General features: G+C 42.2%; 5 protein-coding genes across 7 annotated transcripts in view; 2 read left to right on the forward strand and 3 right to left on the reverse strand.

Annotated features, from left to right (window-relative positions):
• The window catches only part of ank1a (ankyrin 1, erythrocytic a), a 76,736-nt gene extending 71,361 nt beyond the window's left edge, over window positions 1-5,375 (forward strand). For both annotated transcript variants that reach the window (XM_035639146.2, XM_035639144.2), the window contains 2 exons: window positions 86-184; window positions 1,615-5,375. In XM_035639146.2, coding sequence (XP_035495039.1) covers window positions 86-157 — 72 coding nt within the window. In that variant the 3' untranslated portion in view covers window positions 158-184; window positions 1,615-5,375. The remainder of the gene's footprint in view (window positions 1-85; window positions 185-1,614) is intronic.
• A 449-nt stretch (window positions 5,376-5,824) lies between these two features.
• On the forward strand, window positions 5,825-9,261 carry LOC118314401 (eukaryotic translation initiation factor 4E-binding protein 2). Its single transcript, XM_035640839.2, has 3 exons — window positions 5,825-6,278; window positions 7,462-7,635; window positions 8,605-9,261. The coding sequence occupies exons 1-3, from the start codon at window positions 6,143-6,145 to the stop codon at window positions 8,634-8,636; spliced, it is 342 nt and encodes a 113-aa protein (XP_035496732.1). The 5' UTR covers window positions 5,825-6,142; the 3' UTR covers window positions 8,637-9,261.
• Window positions 9,262-11,526: 2,265 nt separating this feature from the next.
• On the reverse strand, window positions 11,527-14,020 carry spaw (southpaw). Its single transcript, XM_035639442.2, has 3 exons — window positions 13,404-14,020; window positions 12,093-12,892; window positions 11,527-11,982 (listed from the first exon to the last, which is right to left on the reverse strand). The coding sequence occupies exons 1-3, from the start codon at window positions 13,687-13,689 to the stop codon at window positions 11,830-11,832; spliced, it is 1,239 nt and encodes a 412-aa protein (XP_035495335.1). The 5' UTR covers window positions 13,690-14,020; the 3' UTR covers window positions 11,527-11,829.
• Window positions 14,021-14,131: 111 nt separating this feature from the next.
• LOC118313730 (deoxycytidine kinase 2) lies at window positions 14,132-17,755 on the reverse strand. Its single transcript, XM_035639443.2, has 7 exons — window positions 17,182-17,755; window positions 16,652-16,761; window positions 16,363-16,562; window positions 15,854-16,001; window positions 15,540-15,655; window positions 14,943-15,042; window positions 14,132-14,738 (listed from the first exon to the last, which is right to left on the reverse strand). The coding sequence occupies exons 1-7, from the start codon at window positions 17,471-17,473 to the stop codon at window positions 14,712-14,714; spliced, it is 993 nt and encodes a 330-aa protein (XP_035495336.1). The 5' UTR covers window positions 17,474-17,755; the 3' UTR covers window positions 14,132-14,711.
• A 207-nt stretch (window positions 17,756-17,962) lies between these two features.
• tcn2 (transcobalamin II) lies at window positions 17,963-21,959 on the reverse strand. 2 transcript variants are annotated; one of them, XM_047329086.1, is made up of 10 exons: window positions 21,807-21,959; window positions 21,428-21,498; window positions 20,775-20,964; window positions 20,494-20,663; window positions 19,901-20,053; window positions 19,560-19,732; window positions 18,897-19,071; window positions 18,634-18,814; window positions 18,432-18,550; window positions 17,963-18,317 (listed from the first exon to the last, which is right to left on the reverse strand). In XM_047329086.1, exons 2-10 carry the CDS (start codon window positions 21,483-21,485, stop codon window positions 18,256-18,258), a joined length of 1,281 nt encoding a protein of 426 aa, XP_047185042.1. In that variant the 5' UTR covers window positions 21,486-21,498; window positions 21,807-21,959; the 3' UTR covers window positions 17,963-18,255. The 2 variants fall into 2 exon arrangements, with proteins under 2 accessions (XP_047185042.1, XP_047185043.1); XM_047329087.1 differs by having other exon boundaries at window positions 21,428-21,495; window positions 21,807-21,951.
• Between the last annotated feature and the right edge of the window lie 947 nt (window positions 21,960-22,906).

The raw sequence follows: 22,906 nt of genomic DNA on the forward strand, positions 1-22,906 counted from the left end.
CCAACCTGTTGTTGTGCTCCTGCCATCCCAACTCTTCTCAATCCTCGCACCTTTTCTGCCATCACTTCCCTTTCCCCTGATGTAGCCCGATACTGTGGATGTGAAGAAAGGTGCTCAGATAGTGAAATGTGCCAGTCTGCGGAGAGTTAAGCAGTGAGGCAGACTGAGTGCTGCGTCCCCTCAGGTACGGGACTGACCCACAATCGTCTGACCTGTGGGCTAGACCATTTAATCCAGTCTCTCTGGGTTAAATGCATCTGAATGTACCTTTAATTCAATACTAATGATATGTAATGTGAGACTGGCACAGTAAAGTGACAATTAAATTGTAATTTTATTAATGACTATAAAAATAATAACTACAATATAATAATAATAATAATAATAATAATAATTGTACTTACATAAAAAGATGATATTGCTCTCAAATTTAATTTTTTCCCATTTTGTACAAAATTATAATGAACATATCATCAGGAGATTCCACATGACTGAAAAATAACTTGCTAACTCATGACCAAGGATTTTCATGTAGTGAGTTTTAGTCAGGGTTGATGCAGGTGATATGAAGATACATCCATAGAAACCTGATGTGACCTTCAATAAAGAGTAGAGTACATATCTACTTCATCAGTTTTTACAAATAGCAATATCTGAATAAACAATTGAAATTCGGACTGCTTTGTCTTCAGGCAAATTAAGTGTTATGTTTACTTCATGTATGGAGTTACATATGTGAAAAGCTAAATGTACTGGACACAAAAAATATCATTTTCTCGAATGAATCATCATTTGAATTATCTTTACGTTACAGCAGTAACCATTCTGTTGAAAATTTCCCATTGTGCACTCAGAAATAAGACACAAATATAATTCCATACAAGTGGACAATGGTGGTTTCTTCATGCATGTTGTAACAAGCTGGAAAAGGGTTGGCACAATGTGCACTCGGCAAAACAACCAACCAAGGAGGATCCTGTAGAGTGGCAGCGCTCAAGGTCACAGCTGCAAAGCCTGCTTTCCTATCAGTTGCAATCTGGAGCCGCTGTGTGTGTGTGTGTGTGTGTGCGTGCGTGTGTGTGTGTGTGTGTGCGTGCGTGCCTGCCTGCGTGCGCGTCTGTGTGTGTGTGTGTATTTGTGTGTGTGCGTGCGTGTCTGTGTGTGTGCGTGCGTGCGTGCGTTCGAGCGTATTTATGTGTGTGTGCTACCTGCCTGCGTGCGCGTCTGTGTGTGTGTGTGTGTGTGTGTGAGACTTGCCCTTTCCAATGGTAAAGACCTTGACATTCCTGTGATTACTGACATTTCTGGCGACTTCACTGAATGTTAAATCACTTCTGCCAACCATTTTTGCTTGAATGCATTTGCAGAACTAATGTGCTGTGTTGTAATTTTACAGTTACTGATAAAGAAAAGATGATATATGAGAATCAGCTTAAGATGGACATTGTAAAGAATGCATATAGGGGTTTAATTCCAAAACACTCACATTTGCACTGACTTACTGTAACTTGCATGCCACCGGCCTAGTGTGAGGTTTTTCTCAAATCTGTTGTACAGCAGCAAGACCAAATTGTGTGGCTTGTCCTGAATCAGCATGTTTCCCTTTCTCCGCAGAGGTCTCCGCAGGATTCAACCCCTTCACCAGAACCATCCTTTATGGACACATGACCAGAAGCAGCTGACAAGAGGAGGAACACTTAAAAAAGCAGACAGGCAGAAATGAACAGCTGCAGACACCAACTTAATGACAACTACAGCGGATATGCCGACTATCAGCACGTTCCAGAAGAGAAGGATACGGATTTACCTGTAGTTTTTATTACCTTCTTCTTTTTTTTTAAAGAAACTGTGGGGGGAAAAAAACATCTATTACTAGACTAGATGCATGATTTCGTATAAAACAAAAACCAAACACAAACAAACAAAAAAACTAGCAACCAAAACGTGCTTCCTGTTATCTGTATCAGCATGAGTGACTGCTGCCGCATGGCCTGTCTTAAACTACAAATACTGAGGGAATACAGGGGGGGGGGTAAAAGGGTCGGGAGGGATGGGGAGGAGACACTGCTGTATGGGACAGGCATGCATTGAAGGGTATGTTCAATCACTGGCCAGTTTTCTAAACCAACAGGGAAAATGTATCAAACTTAAGAAAAAGGGAGACTAAAATAATGAGGGTTACATAATCTCTAGGCAACAGGTTACTCCCCCTCCGACCTGGCACACTCTTCTGACCATCACAAACTAGTTATAAACCTGTCCCAGTGCTCTAAGTCCAGTAAAGCTACAATTATCATAAGGATATTGGTGTTGTACATAATATCGTATGCACTAAAATGCTCTACGTGACTGTGTTACGTGTGTTATTTACGCTATAAGATCCCTAAGCGATGCCACTGATGCTGCTGTTTCAGGTACATAAGAAATTCCTCCCTGTTTTTCTTGTTTGGTTCGTTTTGGTCTGAACCTACGTATTATTCTATATATCTCAAGATCTTTGTGGGTACAAGAACATACAAATGTTGTGTCGCTCTGCCTGTTCTAAACGTCAGATTTCTGTGTCCGGTTCTGTGTTTGTTTCTTTGTGCTTTTCATGTGCTTTCACCCTTTGCTTTTGACATGTCAAACTGTAGAGGGAAGACCGTAAATCACTTACTTTACTGTGGGTTTTTGAGCTTTGGGAGGTAGGTTTCTGCAATGGGCCTGCCTCGGCTTGTGATAGTGAGAGATGTGATAAATGACAGATTATTGTGAGAGATTAGCCGACTCTACCATCTCTCTACTGCGCCTTTATTTTTGTCCACAGTGCACAGTATCCTTGTGAAGTCTGTGTTAAACCGATGTCTGTCTAAAATCCCAATACCTCTCTTCACTCCATGTTGCCCTTATCGCCCTACCTCCACCTCTCAACCCCTCGCCCCTTCAGTCAGCCTCTCAGAATAGATGTAGCAGTCCTGTCCACCTCCAGCAGGGGGCAGGATCCCACCTTCAGCTCATAGCAGTGTCTGTTTGACCTCATCATGCCGTATCTGATACCACCACCCATTATGTGCACCTATAGACCATCTCACCACCACCAGGAGATGTCACTTGATGGGGGTGAAGATGGTGAAAATTTAATAATGTAGCACAGGTTTGACTGGGTCAAAGACAAGGAGTCAGCAGGAGAAAGGAGAGTGTCGTGTCGAGAGTACAGGACGTGTTGAGCTTTGATGTTTGTCTCCTTGGTAATTCTTTGGAGTGTAGCAAAGACAGTCAGCCACCAATCACTGTGATGAGAAACTGTAATACTGACCCGCAACTGTGAGCCTGACCCTTCCTGAAGCGTGTCTCTTGTCTCACCCACCTTCCTGTTCTTGTCTTTTCTTTCATGATTTACTGTCTTAACTGTACTCCAGAAGAAGCAATAACTGCTAACAAAAAGAAAGGATTGTTGTGAGGGTGCTCAAGTGTGCTTTTGTGTGATGGAGGGAGCGTGTTACAGGATCATAGTTCAGTCTGTCCATTACAGCTTTAGCCTACTCCTCACTACAATCAAAAATGATGTCAGGACATTAGTATCCCACACTTTTCCTCTTTGGAAAAGAAAACTGTTACGTTAAAGTTTTACACTTAAGTTTGGGCAAATGTTGGTATGACTCAATACCAGCCATCCTCTCTGCAAAGTGCCCAGTGTCTGTTTTAATATGGTGTTCAGTCATGGTTTTTAAACCTTAATAACATTCATATGCACCTTTTCAATTTTATTTTGTGTGTGTGTGTGTGTGTGTGTGTGTGTGTGTGTGTGTGTGTGTGTGTGTGTGTGTGTGTGTGTGATATTTTAATATCATGTATTCAGTCCTGGATAGTGGGACATGTCAATGTTGTGATAACATATCACAGGAAAAATATTGCAAATGGACAAAGAGCAGCAGCTCTCAGATTATACTTGCAATTCTAATTCACATATTTTTAAACATTTGTTTTATCTCAGCAAGCGCACCATCTCACATGATGTAAATTACCTACATGCAGTTCTTCCAAACATTATATTTTATGGAAGGATATGTAAGACACAAAACCCTTGCAATAAACACCCATCAATAAGTGTTTAGTATGGCTTCACAGCCAGAGATGATGAATGTAAAGTCTAGGTATACTGTAAGTCTTGTTATAAAGTAGTCATCTGTGTTGGCTCTGTACTTTAGTAGATAATAGGGTATTCACTCTGTTGATTCAACTCAGTATCTGCTCTTGATCATCAAACATGTGAGCTCATTGTCATTTCATTGCAAACATACATACAAATCAAGTATGAAGAGAGGTTTTATAGAGAGGCCTCAAATGGGTTTTATGACATTTTAACAAATGTCCCTTCATGAGATATTATTTCTCTTTTACTATCTTTTCTAATAACTACAAAAAAGTTGGATGTCAGTAAAAAAGTACACTGCAGTGTAATGGTGTTGTACCCCTCATGTCATAGCATATGGTTTGCTCTCGGAGGGCACATATTTATGGTACACTAGCTTTGGTTTCTGAAGCAGGGGATGTTTTATAAATAAACTGCTGATGTCAGGGTTAGAGCGAGGGGGTGGGGAGTGATTAAAAGACAACAAGGTGGAGCATTTTGAAGCTGTATGAAATTGTGGGGAGGCTTGGTGGCTTCAATGGCAAGCATTTTTACTCAACACAGCCCACTCCTGATCTACTTCTGCCCCCTTATCGAATACAAGATTGAGCCGATTCTAAGGCTTCTACGCGGTGACAGTTTCATCGCAGTTTGAAAGGAGGAGTCCAACTATGTGCAAGCAGAGTGAAGGAGTGGTTGCATCGGAAAAAATTAACAATGGAAAAGCCAAGATGATGCCATGCACCAAGTTCATGCAAAAATATTAACTGTTGCAAAAACTAGAGAACACATGTATATTCCTTTAGAATGGATTGAAGACATTATTAACGCAATAGCATATTACTCAATACTAAGGAATGCAACTGCGCACATGCACAGAAAATGTTTTTAACATAAAAGGCTATATATATATGAATATATAAAAAAATATATATATATTTACTTAGAATGCTATGCACCCTTACTTGTCAACTGGGATTCTAGTTATGTTATGGATGTACTTTTAGCATCATACAGCTGTAGCTACCAAGAGACTGTTGAGTTCTGGGTAACGCCTGCAACCTGGGGATAAATTGGGGTCTTGTGGGTATTTTAACCTGTTTTGTTTTTGCTCTTTTTTTTTTATTGTTATGGAGAGTCAAACGAAGAATTTAGATTACACATGTAAACGCCTTTTAATCCAATCAAATCTGAGGACATCTATTGACAATTTACTCTGTACACCAGCTCAACATTTACAAAATTAATAAAGAAATGAAATGTATTTGTGTATAGTGTGTATACTTTTGTGTGAGACACTTCAAATGAATGTACACCCAACTCCTGATCATACCATAGTTTTGAAACGAACCAATGGTTCGCCCCGTGCCTCGCCTTGTGTACACCGCACGGTTCACGATGTGGTCTCAGGCAGGGTTTCCTTTTACTCTTTCAAACTCTACAAAAGCACACAAGAGCACTGCACCATTTTCAGGACCAATTTGAAACAAGCAGTTAAAAAAAAACAGCTTTTACCAGAGCTGACAAGTGGCATGTTCTCTTGCAAAATCACAAGAAGCTGAATGCAACCCCTTGGCCGTACTTCCAGATCACAGTTTGCAAGATGACATGGATCTATTAAATATTCTGTAAGCAAATGGGAGTATTGACCTCTGTGCACCCATTGCACAATGCATTGTGTACCAGTAGGGGGCGCGTTCGGTCCACCTTGTCCGCCTCGGGAGCCTTTTCCCCCGCAGCCTGTCGGAGTGTTGTTTTGTTTGCATGTGGCGGGTGAGTGAGGAGAAGAGGATCGTGGGCTCGGGTCCTCGTAACAAAGAACCTGAACACTGTCTGAGTGTGTGTGAGTGAGACTGCATGTTGTAATGTGACCACCTTGCATCGTTTGCACTCAAGAGAAGGGGTTTATTTTGTCCTAGTCTGAAAGTGCCCAATCAGAATCTCCCACGGGCTCGGAGCGGCTCCGTTGTTCACACTTTCTGCCTGTTCGGTGTCATTGAGCTAGTTTGAGTTTATCTTAGCCGAGAGAAGATGTCCACCGACTGCCAGCAGACCACTGCCAAGGCCATCCCGTCGACCAGGAGGGTGACCGTCAACGACGCGGAGCACATGCCCCACGACTACTCCACTACTCCCGGGGGGACCCTGTTCAGCACGACCCCCGGTGGTGCGTACATTTCTCATTCATCGTGGTTTTTGTTTTTGCTTTAGTATTTGTGTGCTTTTAAATCCTCGCGTGAATTGTACAGTAATGAACCAGACGGCTGCGGCGTGTGGGTGAGTGCAGGCGCTGCCCGGGCGGACTCCACGAGGTCGCCTCCTGTCAAACGCCACCATTCAGAACTAGTTGCTAGCTCCGCCTAAGCTAACGGCTAACTAGCGAGTGCGCGCGAGTAAAGAGCGGAGGAGACGTAATGAAGTGCTGCCTCTGAGGCCGCGACGCCGCCGGGGCCTGTGAGTGGCACATGTACACGCTCGCGTCGCTGCTTTGTCATTTTTAAAGGGTTTTGTTTGTGATCGTGGCTTCATCAGCTGATCTCGGGACGGTAGCGACTCTTACCGTCCACCTCTACGTCACCGACAACCGAAGCTGTGATTGGCTCTTTCCAGTGAGCTCACTAAATTCAATGTATTTGTTTGTATGTATTAATTTTATAATAAAATAGGGGTGGGGGGCTGCTGTGATCATTTTTATGAGTTACAGGAGACTGAGACTGACACCATGGTTGAAAACCCCCTCAACCAAAAAGCTCAAAGTTTGTTATTTTAGAACTTTGGTTGAAGACTCAAAATGCGTGTACGTGATGTGTGTGTGATGGTGGTGCACTTACATTTTTACAACTTACTTTTATCTATGTATGTACACGTCCGCACTTTATTCATGATATTGATTGTGAAATAAATGTTTGGTTTTATACACGTTTAAAAGTTCTGCACAATGCAAGGGTAAATTTAAAAATATGCTTTTTGTGTATCTTTAGTGCAATTACCCTTTTCTCTATTCCGTGTCTCATAGATTACTAACTAGTGTAGAATTTATCTGAAAAGTAATCTGCAACTATTGTGATTAATCGTTTAGTAATTTTTCAAGCAGAAATGCCAAAAACCAATGCTGTTTTTTTACTTTGCACTAAGAGAAATTGGCATGGATATTTTTCACTACTTTTCAGATATTTATTATCATAATTAAACTAATATTCAGTACATGAAGAATGGAATTGGCATGTTGATTTTACAATTAGTGAAATCAACCCAAAAAATGGGCACGCTGCACACCTGAAGCATGACACCTCAGTGCGCCGTCTGAGCGATGATCATTCTTCACCTTTCCTGCCCTTTTCAAACTAAAGGTACCAGGATCATCTACGACCGAAAGTTCCTGCTGGATCGTCGCAGCTCTCCGGTGGCCAAGACTCCTCCACGAGGTCTGCCCAAAATTCCAGGGGTGACCAGTCCTCCCTCCAAAGACACCAGCAATGGAGAACTACTGAACAACAACGTCACTGCAACTGACCGCAACACTGGTATGTTCACACCTCAGACACACACCACAGCCGTGGCGATTTGAGAGATGTCCTGTATTGTCATGTGGATCACTGCGTACCATCATATCATACAACCGCCTTAGCATCTCTGACCTTTTTCTGTCTTTAATGCATGAGAGAAGGAGGTCTTTTGTGCTGCTTTCATGTTCATACCAACAGGAACATTTCCAGAACTTTCAGTGGCGTCTGGGTAGAGCACGCAAGAGGCAGGACATGACAATAATTCTGCTGCAGAGAGCAGCGTTTTGGTTTACAGTCATCAACACACCCACTCGCTTGCTTTCCAGAGATTTTCCTGCTGTATTCTCACATGGGCTCACTCACATAATTTGCAGACATTGGCGTCCCCACATAAAGCCCCTGCGGGAGATTTCAGGAAACTGTCCGGACTTCAGCACATGTCTGAAAGCAGCTCATGGTTCTGATTTTCTGTTTGGGAGGAGTATGTGGTTTTGCCCCAACCAGACTGGTGATATGGTCTGTCCATCAACATCATTTTCATCATTTTCACAAACAAGGAGCAGTAAAAAAAAATCTCCATGTCATTCAAACAAATGGGCCAATATAAGAGTTGTTATTTCTGTAAGTTGACCTGCAACAACCTGCATCTACTTAATCTATGCTTGCCCCATTTTCATGGCATTTATTCTGGCTCCTGTGCTACAAAATATAGCGCAGCACATATAAATGTGTGTGTGTGTGTGTATATATATATATATGTATACATTTAAGCCAGTTGTTATGGGAAAAAAAATATTCGTGGTAATTTCACATTATTTCATTAATATTCCTTTATTAGTTAATTTCCTGCCATGATGACTGTCTGATGTTGTTTTCATAAAATTAACAAGCTAAAGATATTCTCCCAGTTTTCATCAAATATTATTGTGAGTTATTACTGTAGGGAACTTTTAAATCCTTTGCGCTGTTTGTGTTTGTCTTTTTAAGGTGACGACGCGCAGTTTGAAATGGACATCTAGTTGGTGCCGAATGAGTATTAAGATGTCAGACCTGCCGACATGACGCCGTGAAGAAAGGTTCTAGAGCACCTTCTCTTTTCCCATCATTCATTCCAGAAAGACAGAAGCTCACTTCCAGCATCCACAGTGTCTTAGGGTCTTCAAGTCTGTCTTGGTCAGTCTTGTTGAAACGTTTTGGCAAGAACAAATCTGTAATCAAGCCTTTTCTGCCTGCCTGAAGGTTTATACCTGATTTAATGTGTGACAAGTGTGCCTTCCTGCAGAGGTTACAAGTCTGAAATCAACATTAGGAAGTACTTATTACCAACAGAGCCTCATCCCTCACTAGTGAGAGACAATAATGAAAGGTTTAAAGATCCAATTTTCTGAATTTGTAAACATTCCAAAAAATTTGATGTGCTTTAATTTCCACAAATTGCTCGACACCCTTCAGATATTGCCTTGATTATGTTCAAATTACCGTATAAGCTCATGTAGGGTTGCATGGTGCTCTTTAAGTTTGAAGAAGTACTTCACCTGAAGTGTCATACTGAGAATGTAAAACTGAATTTTGTTCATGAAATTTTGAAACTGATTTCCACACGGTTTGTAGAGTGACGAAAACCATTAAAGCAAACAAGACTTATGTTTGTCTTATATTTTTCAGTGTGAATTGATTGTGTGCTATGTGTCTTGTACTGTGTGTATTGTAAAAAATACAATCCACTGACCTCAGCAAGTTAGAAATCAGGAATTCCTCGAGCAGTTCACTGATAACCTCCGTCACTGAACTGTATAAAGAAAGGTCAATACACAACTCTACATAGCTGGAAGAAACTCCTTATTTTCCTTCCATTCAACATTTCCACTTTTCTTTATGTGGGGGGCACCTTGTTAGTATTTCCATGCTTTCCCTTTGAATGTTTTAGTTTTAAAAACTTGTGAATAACTGGATAAAATGGATGTGCCACGACACCTCCCCCTGAATATAATCTCTTCAGTTCTCTGAGTTTGAATAAGAGTAAACAGACGAAGAAACTGAATGAATTGATTAAAAGTGATATTTAGATAATCATAGGGATTTTGTCGATGAAACCAAAGATGAAGGTGTCAAAAGATTTCTGGTGGAGTGAGAATGCAACTGTCTGCCTGACCATCGGGGTCTTGGTCGTTGAGGATGAGTTGTATTTGTGTAGGAGCTGACGTGATTTGGAAGTGATGACAAAAAACAAACACCAGCAGAACTCTGTCTGGTCTTGCCTTGTCTTTCTGTGTGGATTGAACAGTTTCAGCTGACCAGTTCCAGTCTGCACTGCATTTTCTCCACAGTAGCTTCAGCATCCAGACGTTGACTCTCTCCATTCCCTCACACTGCTCTCTGTTTGTTTGGGGTCCTCTTGTCACCTCTGCTTCCTTACACACTCCCACCCCCGCCTTCCCAAAACAAACAAGTGCTACTGGGTTCTTTTTTTCCCCCATTGATCCATCCTTCACTATACTTTCTGAGTCGTTCCACTCATCGTGCCTGTTTGATCCCAATCAACAAAAGAAGCCTGGCCAGAGAGGAGCTAATGACCTCTGATGATGTGTGCTCTGTAATAGGACCACAGATGTGGATTGGAGGTGAGGAAGGCAAATACACAATTGTTTGCTGGTGACCAGTCAGAGAAAACAAGTGGACTTGAGATGTAAGTAAATATCTGTGAGCGAGATGAGGCTCTGAGGAGTTGTGTTTGTTAATCCAAAGGGATTCTGTATAACAAAGTGTGTGAATGTACCATAGCTATCGTTGAAAGATTTAATTGGAAATTGGTACAATGAAATATAGTTAATAACTCATAATAATACACTCAAGTCCTGATCATTAAAAGGAAATGCAAATAATTGAGTAATATATGGAAGCAAATAGTGATTAAGATCCAAGAAAATGAATACCTTAAAATATAGGTTGAAACTTAGATGAAAGATATTTATCTTTGAAAATCATCTGAATTTATTAGGTCTGTTCACCTCTTTTAAATCCTAAACTATTTGTATTATACAATAACTGGTCTAAGGGTGTTAGAATGGCCCATCTTCCATCTTTTTATTGTAATTCAAGCAGTTGAAGTCTGAAGTCCAGTGAATAACCTTAAATGAAAAAAAGAGGTTCAAAACCAGTTCAAAAATCATGTAAATTTCATAGAAAATAGGCATTTTCAAGAGATGAAGAAATTGCTTAACTCAGTTTCCTGCTGCAATGGAAGTAAAAGAAGCCTTGGACGTTCATGTGAACAATTCCCACAGGTGTCCCACGTTTTATGATGACAAACCCTGTGTCTGCACGAATGCAGTGATGGAACAAGCTGCACCCTCTGATGCTTCATGTGAATAATACTGTGCTGCAGGAAATGTGTACTGCCATCACAATGGCAAGAAAAATAAACATTTTTAAAAAAAGAAGACGGACTGGTTGTTCAGGGCCTCATCCAACAGAAAGATAATGACCCAAAACAGCTCAGTCTCCAGACTTGAACCTCACCAAGCTGGTTTGGGAGGAACTGGAAGGAGGGGAAGCTCAGTGAGTGGCAGTTTTGTTGGTACAAACTTTTAAAGCAATATTTGATATCCATTATAGGGAGATCTTAACAATAGGTTGGCTGCAACATGAGTAAATTTAGATTCCATCATTTCCCGTTTATCATTTATTTGTCATATGCTTTAATGTCATAGACATTACACCGTGTGAATTTCAGTAACAACTGGAAAAAATGAGGTGCTCTAAAACTCTTGAACATTATTGTACATTATTTTAGGCTTTACAAATTGAAAATAAGAGAAGCCAATATTTTAAACAAACGTACTCACGTTCTCAATAGCCGAGTGTTCAAAAAACAGAAAGCACTGCATGTTTGTCAAAATAAATTGTTTTAATATATTTCACATATTTTATTTACAAAATATACATGATAATGTATAAATAGATACAACATATAACACTCTATAATGGAGCTCACCCCGCAGTAAAGATACAAAGTACTTTTGTGTACCACCCAGTATGGATGAAATATACTTCATTACGACATACGTCAATATGACTAGGAACTCTCCCTTGCATATGTGAACATTAATTATAACATGAATACAGTATAAAAGACAAAGAACAGTTGAATCAGATTACGCTCTGTCAGAAGTTGCTCTTGAGACTGCAGTGAAGCCAGCGATGGGTGGGCCGTCAGTGACAGCCACACTCTTCAACAATCATGTCCTCGTGATGCCGCAGGGCCAAATCGTCATTCTCGTAGTACAGCATGGAGAGCGGGCTGAGGCGCGTTGGCACGCAGGAGGGGCAAGTCACTCTCTCTGGGTGGTGATGTCGCAAGAGGCTCTGAAAAAAAGACGGAGAATTCACGTGATCGGACAAGCAACTACAGAAAAAACTTGTGTGATTGCTGAAGATTCTGAAGAGTTGAATGGGATTAAAAGTTCCCATCTTACCTGCATGTATGCATGGTTGGTGGGCTGGAAGGACTCATCCAGTGGTGCAGGACACTCTCCCTCACAGCGATATGCGTTATACCGCTTAGGATGCACAATCCACTCGTCCCAGCCAATGTGGTCAAAGTCCACCCACATGTCTACTTTCCGACACAGCGGCCTCTGGGCTGGCTCCGCTGTGGGTGCAGCTCCACCGTCCACTCTCATCCTCTCCATGCGGTTCCTTTTGTGGCGTCGACTTTGACTGTCACTGCTAACTCTGTCCATAGTCACATGCTTGGAGTTCTCCACAGTATGAATGAGACTGTATGCTGCATGGCCTTCCTGAGGCCGGTTGTGTTTGGAGAAGATGACCATCATGACCCGGGTCGTTATAGGATGGTGTATTTTTCTTTGGCTCAAGCCTAAATTCTTAAAGAGGGACTTGTCAGTTAACACCTTTTCCTCCACAGCACCACTCCCGTGGTCCGTCTCACTCTCTCCTGAGGCCTCCTGGCTAGATGCTCTATCTTCTTGGAACAGCCGGTATTTCAACAGAGCAGTCACATTAAAGACCTTCCAGGAAGACTTTGTGCTGCTGGGTGATGAACCGAAGCTCCCCAGGAAAAGGTGCTCATCCTGGCACGATGTGCTGCCCAGGTCACAGCTCTGCCTGGAGTGATATAAATCCACAGTGGCGCGCTTAGAGGCAGAGAAAGCTGGCAGTCCGATCCGAAGTTCTGCCAGCTGGACGAGTTCACCAGTAGAGATGGTTGACATGTCAAATGTGACTGTCCATCTGTCCCCCACTTGATGGCAACCTAAAAAAAACAAATGAGACATGTAAATGAGAACTCAAATTCTCTCTCTCACACACACACACACACACACACACACACACACACACACACACACACACACACACACACACACACACACACACACACACACACACACACACACACACACACACACACACACACACACACACACACACACACACACAGTCAGTTTGGGTGATTCAGGGAAAACCAGATCCCTGGACAAATGTCAAAACACTGGAGTGAGAGGGTGAACAGGACAGGATGTGTATTGAACCCCCCTGTGCAAGGCCGTCTGAGGGCTAATATACACACCCTGTCACATAAAACAGAGCAAGCCTTTAAAGTGGAATAAGCATTTTGACACTTGCTGGGTTGTAAAAAGGGGGGTCTGATAACACAGATAGTCCACCAGCCACTGAGCTGTTGGACACCAGAGTACACACCAGAGACACAAACTTAAATACAGTGTATGAAATGGTTCATATCCAATAACAAACTGTTTACTCACCTTTGGCCATCAGACTTAGGACAGAGTCAGAACTGTACGCTGACGGGTTGTCACCTTGCGTATTGACAGTGTTGACAGATACTGACGGTGAGGAATCGACAGTCCTGAAGGAGCGGTAGAGCTGCATCATGTACAGAGGGTATCTGCTGCGATGATTAACCGAGAGGTTTCGGAACGATAAACTTCTCTCCAGGCCTGTGTGATATCTGTGCCCCCGAGTGGAGAAAGCATTTCCAAAAGAGACAAGGAGGAGTATGCAGAAAACCGGCAACAGTCTAGCTTCCATATTAACTGAAACTCACTAAACAATACTGAGTGAGGGAGAGAGAGAGAGAGAGAGAGGCAAAAGATGTCCTTCCTTCCTCCAGCTGGTCCCAGGCTGAAATGATGCTGCCTGCAGACGGAGCTCCAGACAGGCCCTTTTATAGTGGACAGCTGCCCTTTGATGACCCCTGACCACTCCAGGCATCTCAACAGCCCCTCTGATCATCGGAGCACATCAGAGGGGCAGAGAGAAGAAAACATTTAGCCAAGGTCATTGTCCTGTCAAACTGCCTGGCCTTTTATATTCACTCAGGAGCTTAATCCTTTTCAAATGCAAAAACCCATTAACAATTATCACTTGAAATCTTGTACAGCCATTAGCACCTATCTGCTTCGTAACAGTGGCACAAGTAACGTGAAGTTTCACACGACTTTGATAATAAAAATGGACAATAAATCACAAATTTTAAAAAAGAATGATTTAGATTTATTAATAAAAAACAAATACAACACCAGTCTTATTTGCTTGTTACAGCCAGTCAGGGATGTATAAAACAGCATCTCGCACAGAAACTGCAAGCAACGTTTCCAAATGGTCAAAGTAGTAATTGCACAGATTTAATTTATAATTTACACAAGCTTTAAATCCATTTTACTGATCTGTGTTTCAGTCACTGGGATATGTGAATTATTGTGCTGTGAGAGAGAAATTGTTCTTAAAATTCTAGGTAGAACACACAGTCAAAGAAGTAAATCTTATAGCTTCCCAGTGACTCTTAAAAGCAAGAAACAAATAAACAACAAAAAGCGGAAAAAATGTAACATTCTGAAAGACGAAGAATATTCGTCTACACCGAGAACTCAACCTGTGTGTTTCATGTGTCATGCAGAGATTATAGCATAAGTCTGTTATGTATTATTGTATATTTCCTTCACTGAGATTGGCTCTTATCTATTTATATGTAAGTTAACACTCTTGACTAAATGAGGCCCGACTGTTCTCATCTGTTCCACTCTGTTCCATGTTGGCTGATGACTGTTTTCTCACAAAGTACTGAAGAAGTTCTTCACCTGTGCAGGAAAAGGAACATCAAAGATCACAGACGATCAGAAACATGAAACGATCAGATCACAAAACAAATGTGCCAGAGCAACGATGTCTCATTAAAACAAAGGCACGACTGTGGGGAGAAGAAATGACATGTCAAAATTTACTGCAACCTCGTGTGGATAACTCTGGCAAAGCAAGATGTTGGATCAAATAAACGAACGTACCTTTGTAATAAACTGCTCTCGCACCTCAGAGTCCCTCAGAAAATCCACACTGGCATCGAGTTTTAACACCGGTATCCGTTTCAACTTCTCAAAATGTATCCTGAAAAGACAAGATCTGTGTTAGACTCTTCATCACAGCGACTTGAGTCCCCAGACCACACACTGTTGAATGTCGTCTGTTTACAGTCGGGCGACAAGCAGCTGCGAGGAGGAACGGCATTTAAAATGGAGAATGTCAAACAGGAATCTGAGCAGAGCATCCTGTGATACAATGGCTGTGCCACTGCTGTTGTCATTGAGTTCAGTTTTTTAAATTCATTTCATTTTAACATTTCAGACCAGATTAATTGAATAATTTATAGGTAATAGAAGCAAAAAGCAGCTTAATACAACAATTTGATAAATCCATTTGCTGTAAACACTGGATGGAACTTATTGCCATGAAGAGTGACGCATATCGGCCATAATGGGGAAAAAGAGTGACTTTAATATCTGACGTTAGACGATTCAAAAAAAAATTTCAGTGGTCACTGCAAATATTGGAAACATAGAGGTCTGATATGGACTTACAACACCCATGTGATTATCGTTACTCACTCGGTGCTCTTCTCAATAAGCCACCTCTCATGTTGAACATGCAGCTTCTCCAGGTAGTCCAGTTTCACTCCCCTCTCCTCGGACCTCCCCCGACACTCCAGACGCTCCATACAATTCTGAGAAATGCACAAAATGACCATGCGCTTGTATTGTTTTGTGACAAAACTGAATATTAGTCAATCGTGTGAATCTAAATGAAGACATATACATGTTACATGTTAAAATTGTGTTGCAACTGTATGCATTTAATTCTAATCCCTCTTTGTCACTGATGTTCTTGATGGAACATTGTATGGGTCACTGTATGTTGGTACCTGTGGTGGGGCTGTGAGGTAGATGATGCCCTCCAGCTCCACCTGGTGTCCAAACTGCTCCACCAGGAGAGAGTGCCAGTCCTGGTAAACAGCCCACTCAGTGGAGTTGATGCAACCCAACTCAAACATGTTCAGAGCAAAGATGTATCTGAAAGGACAGAGTCAGGTTTCATTTCACGCAAACAAAATTAAAAAGAAAGTATTTGCTCAATTAGTTAGATAGCACACAGAGTGCATTTAGACATGTCACACTAGTTCTTTCTTGTTTATTCAAAAACAATGCTTGCGTGGAGATAATGTTTGAATTCAGGGATAGTGGAGCTAGTTGATAGTTGCAGCCAACCTCAGTCTGGTTTGGAACTTTAGACTTTCCAGTATTGTTAAAGAGGAAATATACACCTTCATGTCCACATTGGAGGATCATTGGTCTTCTGATTGAAAGACCCAGAACTAGAATTCCCCTAACACTTATTTACCTTAACCATTTTGCCCTGCACTGTATCCCTCACCTGTCGCTGTAGACTGAGCGCTCATACACCTGGACAGGTGTTCCCTCCGAGCTGAGCAGGCGAGCCGGAGGAGGCCGCAGCTGTGTTCTCAGCCGGCTCATACACGAATATGTCTGAAAGGTGTACGACCAGCGCTGGGGGTCCTGGTACATCATCTGCAGCAGGTTGCTGACCGTGGTCTGCTGGGACGCGTCGGCCCCCTGTGGAACGCAACAGGCCGAGATGGTCAGGTCGGCGTCCTCGGACTCACCTTGGGAGAAGGTGTGTGGCTGTCAGGGAACGTGCGCACCTTCGAGGTCCCGCTCTCGATGTTCTGCCACTTGCTGACAGGTTCTGCCATCACCTCCCAGTCTGGACAGGCCGACTGCAGGAGTCTGGCAAAAGTCGACTTTCCCACAGCTTGGTATTCGAGATCACATAAAAAGGAAGCGTACATGACAGGTACACAGCCAAGTCACAAAAGTAGAGCTGCAACAGTTAATCGATTAGTAATCGATTACCAAACTAACCGCCAACTATTTTGATAATCGATTAATCGGTTCAAGTAGTTTTTATGAGGAAAAAAAAAAGAACCAAAATTCTCTGATTCCAGCTTCTTTCATGTGAATATGTTCTGGATTCTTTGCTCCTCTGTGGCAGTGAACTAAATACCTTTGGTGTGTGGACAAAACAAAACATCATCTTGGCGTTTTGGGAAACACGATCGACTTTTTTCACCATTTTTACGGACCAAACAACTCATCGATTGACCGATTATGAAACGAATCGTTAGTTGCAGCCCTACACAAACATGTGCTTATAATAAGTTGAACTACGCACCGATGTTGCCTTCAATAGAAACCCTCTTCACTCGAGCTCCTCCATCAGCAGAAGCTTCAGCGGACCGACGCCTGGAGCCAGGGACGCCGGCCCCGTCCGCCTCACTCGCCATCGTGTTCGCTTCGGTCGCCCGCAGTGTCAACGGCGTGTCTCCGGCTCGCAGGGAGCTTCCGGGTGTCGTCGTCTGGAGAGGAGGCCCGGTGCAGCGCAGTCTCCCGACCTGCGTCACACCAGTTCGTGTGTTGAATGCGGACACTCGGCGGAGCAGGACACGTCCACACAGGGCGGCCATCGCGACGGGGACATGAACGACCACGGTCACGTTCGTCGGCGCGTCACTCGGTGCTGGCTGACGTTGTCATAGTAATCCTCGTGGCAGCTAGCTCACCGTGACGGACACGGTCGGTTTGTCGCTTGTTTTGCGAACATGAGTGTATTTGTCGGTTCAGTTGTTCCCGCCGTGGCATTTACATGTACACGTTTCGTGTATTAGCAGCTGGTGAGTAAAGTTAGTATTGTTGACCTCATATCAGTGTGCGCCACATGCTACAAACAGTAGCAACAAAGTGCACTTCCGTGTTCGTTACTTTCACAATAAAAGCCGCCTGACAAACCCAGAGGCTGTATATAAAAATACAGTATATACACAGTCTGTACTGATCCTTCAATCAACATTTTACCTCTCACCCCTTTACACTTTAGCTTCACCCTAAAACACACCCTTCAGCCCCCACCACCTCCAACCTACCATGTGTATATATATCAAAAAACAACAACCCACAAACCTCCAGAAACTTTTATTTTTAAGAAGCTATCACAGCTTTTTTGAAAAGCAAAATCACATAAAAAAAAAAATCTTTACAATTGACATACTAAAGTTAGAATATACACAGCAGAGTACGTTCAGTTGTGTCTAAATTACATTAGAATTGTACACAATTGAACATGAAATGCAAAACTTGTGTGGCAATTTGAATATAATCACTGGGTGAAACAACAAAGGACAGAAAAAAATGCAAGAGTGAACTGTTTTCAATTGTCATCAGTCACTGACGCATCAGCAGTGACTGATTCTCAGTAGCTTGTGTTTTTGATGGTGATCTTTTGAGCCGCCTCAAACTTGAAATCATTGATACCTGAAGGAACAAACCAGCAATTCATTTTGAGAGTGACATTAAAGCATCAGATCAAAGAAACAATCGAATCGCTCTCTTAGTGAGTCATGGTGTAATTTATGTGCGTGTCCTCACCCTGACTCAGTGCAGTGCCATCAGAGGAGAGGTGCCAGTATCTGCGGTCACTTTGTCTGGCCTGCTCTCCATTCACCACACTTAAGAAAGGTCCCCACAGACTGGACTCCTTCTCAAACCTGCCAGACAGTGTCAGATCATGATCAATAAAAGCAATCATAAAGCAATAGAAACTATGAAAAGCTGAAATGCATGAACTCACGTGAAGTCAACGCTTTTCGCCTTGAGAAGTTCAAGGGCCTCCAACAGAGAGCTGCCCTTTGGCACGTCAACAGAGTAAACCGCAGCTGCCCCGCTGGACGTCACCACTTCCACCGCCACAGCCACCTTGGTATCGCTTGGTAAAACCACCACAGGATCGATGGGCTCCAGCACCAGAGTGTCTGTAGGGAGGCACACCGCTGTACTAAAACACTGACAGTACACAACAGTGACAACAGAGCGTAGAAATAATGCTGCACATACCATCTTCACTGAGACACTCCTTGCTTTTAACAGTCAGGTAGGATTTCTGCTGGAGTGCTGGCAGGATGTGAGATATGGCCATGGGGTTGTGGTATGTGTTGCTTCTGGCGTCTATCCTCATGGCCTCCATTGCGGCAGCAAAATCTGCAGCCGGGCTGCCCATTGCCAACAAGGCCTTAAATACAACGAATAAGTACATGTAAGCGAGAGGTAAGGGTTTGTTGAACACAATTTTTTTCAGGGAAAGAGCCAAAGGGGGCTGAATAAACAATAGGGGAACATTGCTATGTTCACATTGGCTATGATTGCTTAGTTTGTTAACCTGAACATTAGGTATAACCGTCTGAGCGAAGGTGGCTGGCAAGGTCATAGGTGTCCCAAAACCACCCACTTCACCTTCAGTTTGATACTCTTCCTCCAGGTCGGTGATTCAGAGTGCAATAGGAGTAAAAACTCTTTTGTTCCCCATGCAATAAATCTGCTGAATTTGCACATGTAATTTAGTATTTTATCAATTGCTCTGAGTCTTTGTTGTTTTCTGTGTTGTATGAACAGAAAATATTTCTGTGCTTTTGTCCTTGTTTTCTCTTCTTATTCTGCGCTAGAGACTGCAAGACAAGTTTCCCATTTGGGATGAATACTGAACCGGGATTAGATCCTTACTTGAACTGCAACACCTGTGCTGAACTCATTGCCAATATGGCCATCAGTCCTGCGAGAGGCCAAAAGCTTCTGCTTGATTGTGCTGAGCGCTGTGTCCAGCTCCGCGGCATTCTGCACATGAAAACCAGTGTCCTTCACACACTGGAGGGCCATCCCAGCCATGGCATAGGTATCTGGTGAGAATAATCTTGTGTTTCTTAGTAAATTAGCATCTTTAAGTAGACTATCACACATATACGGTATATTAATATTTACAATTTCTATTAAAGGATTTGAGAAATATCTTTTCATGCACATTTTCATTTATTATTTATTTTTACATCGGGGCAAGTGTCACTCACCAGTGCTCTCAGTGTCTCCATGTTTGAGGTGTTGTTGTTCCACTGCCTTGATGAGTTTGTTGCTGACATGGTTATTGACCCTGATGCCGCTTGTGCAAAGAGCGAGCACTCCCAGAGAGTATTGGTAATAGTTGGTCAAAGGGCGGTGGCTGTCTGCGTGAAGGAGAGCGGAAACAAAAAGAAACCAAATCATACTAAAAGAAGACTTCCCAGTTATGTTTAGGTACTTTATTATCTCCAGTGCCACTCGTTATTTTTTATTTCAGTTGGCATTTTGTTTGTCGATTTGGAATTTGTCAATAGTTGCTCCAGTCGCTCTAATGATTTCAATCAGAGGTGAAATAAAAATGTGTTTCAGTACAATTATTGCATAAAGTATAACCAACACAAAATCAAAAATGTCTTTGAGACATACTAAAGACACATCACAGCTATGAGGCAAAATTACAGCCATTAAGAACATAATAACAATAAATCCTAACTGGATTGGCTTTTTTTTTGAGATTTTACACTTTTATACACTGTAAAAATTTATGGTGAGCACTTTTTTTCCATGAAAATCGTTGACCCTGTGACAGGTCGAAGGAACTTACAGGCAATGTGCTCTTTTTCTTGTTCCATCTGCCTCTTCAGGTGTGTCAGCAGCGTCTCACTTGTCTCCCTGACGGTGAAGGTGACTGTGTTGAGGTCGTAGCAGGACGACTTCAAAGCCAGAGTGTACAGTGCCAAGAGGCCGACCACAGACTGGCTGTTAGAGAGAGAGCTGACATAGGCACAGGTGAGAACATCAAGGAACAAGACTAAATCATTGGACATACAGATTGAAAAATGGTACAACATTGAAAGATCGGTGTGTTTGTAAATGTCGAATTACTTTTGTAAGTCGTTGTGCAGATGAGTCTTCAGTCTATTCAGGTGTTCATTCTCCTTGGCAAGGTTGTGGTGATTTGAAATCCGTAATGCCAAGTGCACACTGGGGTTGGGGAGTCCGCCCTGCCTCTCCAGAGAGCGAAGCAGATCCTTGTTGAGTGACAGGAGCAGCTCATTGTTGGATGCTTCAGTATCTGGATTTCAAATATTTAAAAAGAAAAGAAAAATGTTTCTCAGACAGTTTGATTAGCAGGCATTAAAGTACTTCAGTAACTCTCTTGCTGACATGCACTTGAACTTTTGTGGCATTGCTAAACCGGAACTGCAGGGTCAGCAGACACAGTGAGAGGACAAAAAGACGGTGGGGACTTAATAGTTTAAAGTATTTTCATTGCTGTGTTCAACCTTTAAATATCTTAGTGTTGCTCTATATTTTTTCCTCAGCACTGAAGACCAGAGGGATGCCACCATTCTCCGTACCTTGACAATTGCACAATTTTTGTCATTGAACAAGCAAATTGCTGCAATTGGCAGTTGCGAAATCTGTAAATGTCCACACCAGTGGGTTGGTGCATTTGCAAGCGGGTGTTTTCCCCAGAGTTGGCACAGATGACTGGACTCTGGAGATAGCTGTTTTTATTTTAAAACATTACGTACCCAATGGTTTGCTAGAGGCAAAGGCCAGCAGGCCTATTATAATGACCGAAGACAGCATTCTGAATAATCTGCTGGATAACACACACAGAGGGGAGAAAATCAATGTTTGTCTATAGTGACAAAGTAACAACACAGGTAAATTATTACGTGAGTAGACGAAAAAAATAGTTTTCAAGTAATTTAGAAAGTACAAAGATGCTAAACAGCAAATCTGAAAATAAAAGCAATGTACTTTTGAAATAGATACATAACAATCTATTCAGTGATGTTAGGTAAATATTATTGGCTCGACATTATAATGATGATATCAGGGCAGTTTTAGTAATTTAGCTCATATACTTATTGCTTGTAAATTCTCCAGTAAACAGCAGTTTGTTACCTCCTCGGGGAGAGAGACTTCAGCGTGAAGAACCGGAGCTGAGTAAGGAAACAAGCGGAGACAACAGCTCCTAGTATTTCACTGTCACGTGACTTGTCATCTGCGCTGACAGGTCCTTTAAACCCAGCTGTGGGTCAGACCGTGAACCGGAAGTAGGAGATAATTATCTTGTCGACCTATAGTCTTTGGTAAGAACGACACAAGAGAAGTAACCCGGTGTCTATATTGTTTTACACATATCGATTTCCGGTCACTTATAGCTGCTTATGTTCACCGCTGATATTATTTAAACTGAGTTGCTTGAAACGGAACTGACAATGCATGAACAAAACGTTAACTAAGGTAACTCAGCTTCTCTGTCCAACCGAGTGTTCTGACACAAAAAAGAATGTGCGGAAAGTTGAGTCCGCCGGAACTACATTTCCCACAATTCACCTCAAGTAACATGGCTCTTCTAGAAACTTGGCGTATCTTCCCCTCGCGTCTCATTTCATTATAGAATAGCTAGCTGACGTCGTCGTGACCCAGTTTGCCTTTCAAGTCGTTCACATCAGTTGCACTCAAGCCGGCCCCTACTTCGAATACAACCGCTTCAAGAAACACGGTCAAACTAACTCCCATGTTGTTTTGAGCTACATGTTTTTCGATGCATTACGGTAACACCGCATCAGAACACATTTCACAATAAAAGTAATGTTCCGGTGAGCGTTCATTCAATTAATCAGATGGTTATTCAGCTTATCATTAATAAATATATACTGAAGTATACAGAAAATGAAACAAAATGAATATAAAATAATAAGTAGATATTATTAGGAAGTTTTCTTTTTCCACAGACAAGTTCTCCATGAAAAGGGAAGTTGTTGGTGGTAGCTCACATAAAAGTTGTCCAATCTTTCACAAATTTTAATGTTTCACAACCTGAAGACATCTGCATGTCCAACATCCAGTTTATGGTCATAGCGCTATAGCACTACTGACAACAGAAAATTACAGGTTTTCATATTTTTATCTCCTGCTACTTGCAGATTGACCACATCCACCTCAAATTTGGTCAGGAAAGCCTTGACACCATACAGTGCAAAGGCCTGTTCAACGCT

The sequence above is a fragment of the Scophthalmus maximus genome, chromosome 19, assembly GCF_022379125.1.
Source record: "Scophthalmus maximus strain ysfricsl-2021 chromosome 19, ASM2237912v1, whole genome shotgun sequence".
NCBI lineage: Eukaryota > Metazoa > Chordata > Actinopteri > Pleuronectiformes > Scophthalmidae > Scophthalmus > Scophthalmus maximus.

Excerpts from the sequence above, each read along its gene's own strand:
- LOC118314401 (XM_035640839.2), top strand. The coding sequence starts at position 6,143 with ATGTCCACCGACTGCCAGCAGACCACTGCCAAGGCCATCCCGTCGACC. Across the intron at positions 6,279-7,461 it reads GTTCAGCACGACCCCCGGTG|GTACCAGGATCATCTACGAC; the intron begins GTGCGTACATTT and ends TTCAAACTAAAG. Across the intron at positions 7,636-8,604 it reads TGCAACTGACCGCAACACTG|GTGACGACGCGCAGTTTGAA; the intron begins GTATGTTCACAC and ends TGTCTTTTTAAG.
- LOC118313730 (XM_035639443.2), bottom strand. The coding sequence starts at position 17,473 with ATGGCCGCCCTGTGTGGACGTGTCCTGCTCCGCCGAGTGTCCGCATTC. Across the intron at positions 16,762-17,181 it reads TTCTATTGAAGGCAACATCG|CTGTGGGAAAGTCGACTTTT; the intron begins GTGCGTAGTTCA and ends TCGAATACCAAG. Across the intron at positions 16,563-16,651 it reads TCGAGAGCGGGACCTCGAAG|GGGGCCGACGCGTCCCAGCA; the intron begins GTGCGCACGTTC and ends TGCGTTCCACAG.
- spaw (XM_035639442.2), bottom strand. The coding sequence starts at position 13,689 with ATGGAAGCTAGACTGTTGCCGGTTTTCTGCATACTCCTCCTTGTCTCT. Across the intron at positions 12,893-13,403 it reads CCTAAGTCTGATGGCCAAAG|GTTGCCATCAAGTGGGGGAC; the intron begins GTGAGTAAACAG and ends TGTTTTTTTTAG. Across the intron at positions 11,983-12,092 it reads CCAACCATGCATACATGCAG|AGCCTCTTGCGACATCACCA; the intron begins GTAAGATGGGAA and ends TCTTTTTTTCAG.
- tcn2 (XM_047329086.1), bottom strand. The coding sequence starts at position 21,485 with ATGCTGTCTTCGGTCATTATAATAGGCCTGCTGGCCTTTGCCTCTAGC. Across the intron at positions 20,054-20,493 it reads AGAAAAAGAGCACATTGCCT|ACAGCCACCGCCCTTTGACC; the intron begins GTAAGTTCCTTC and ends TCCTTCACGCAG. Across the intron at positions 18,318-18,431 it reads TGGCACTGCACTGAGTCAGG|GTATCAATGATTTCAAGTTT; the intron begins GTGAGGACACGC and ends TTGTTCCTTCAG.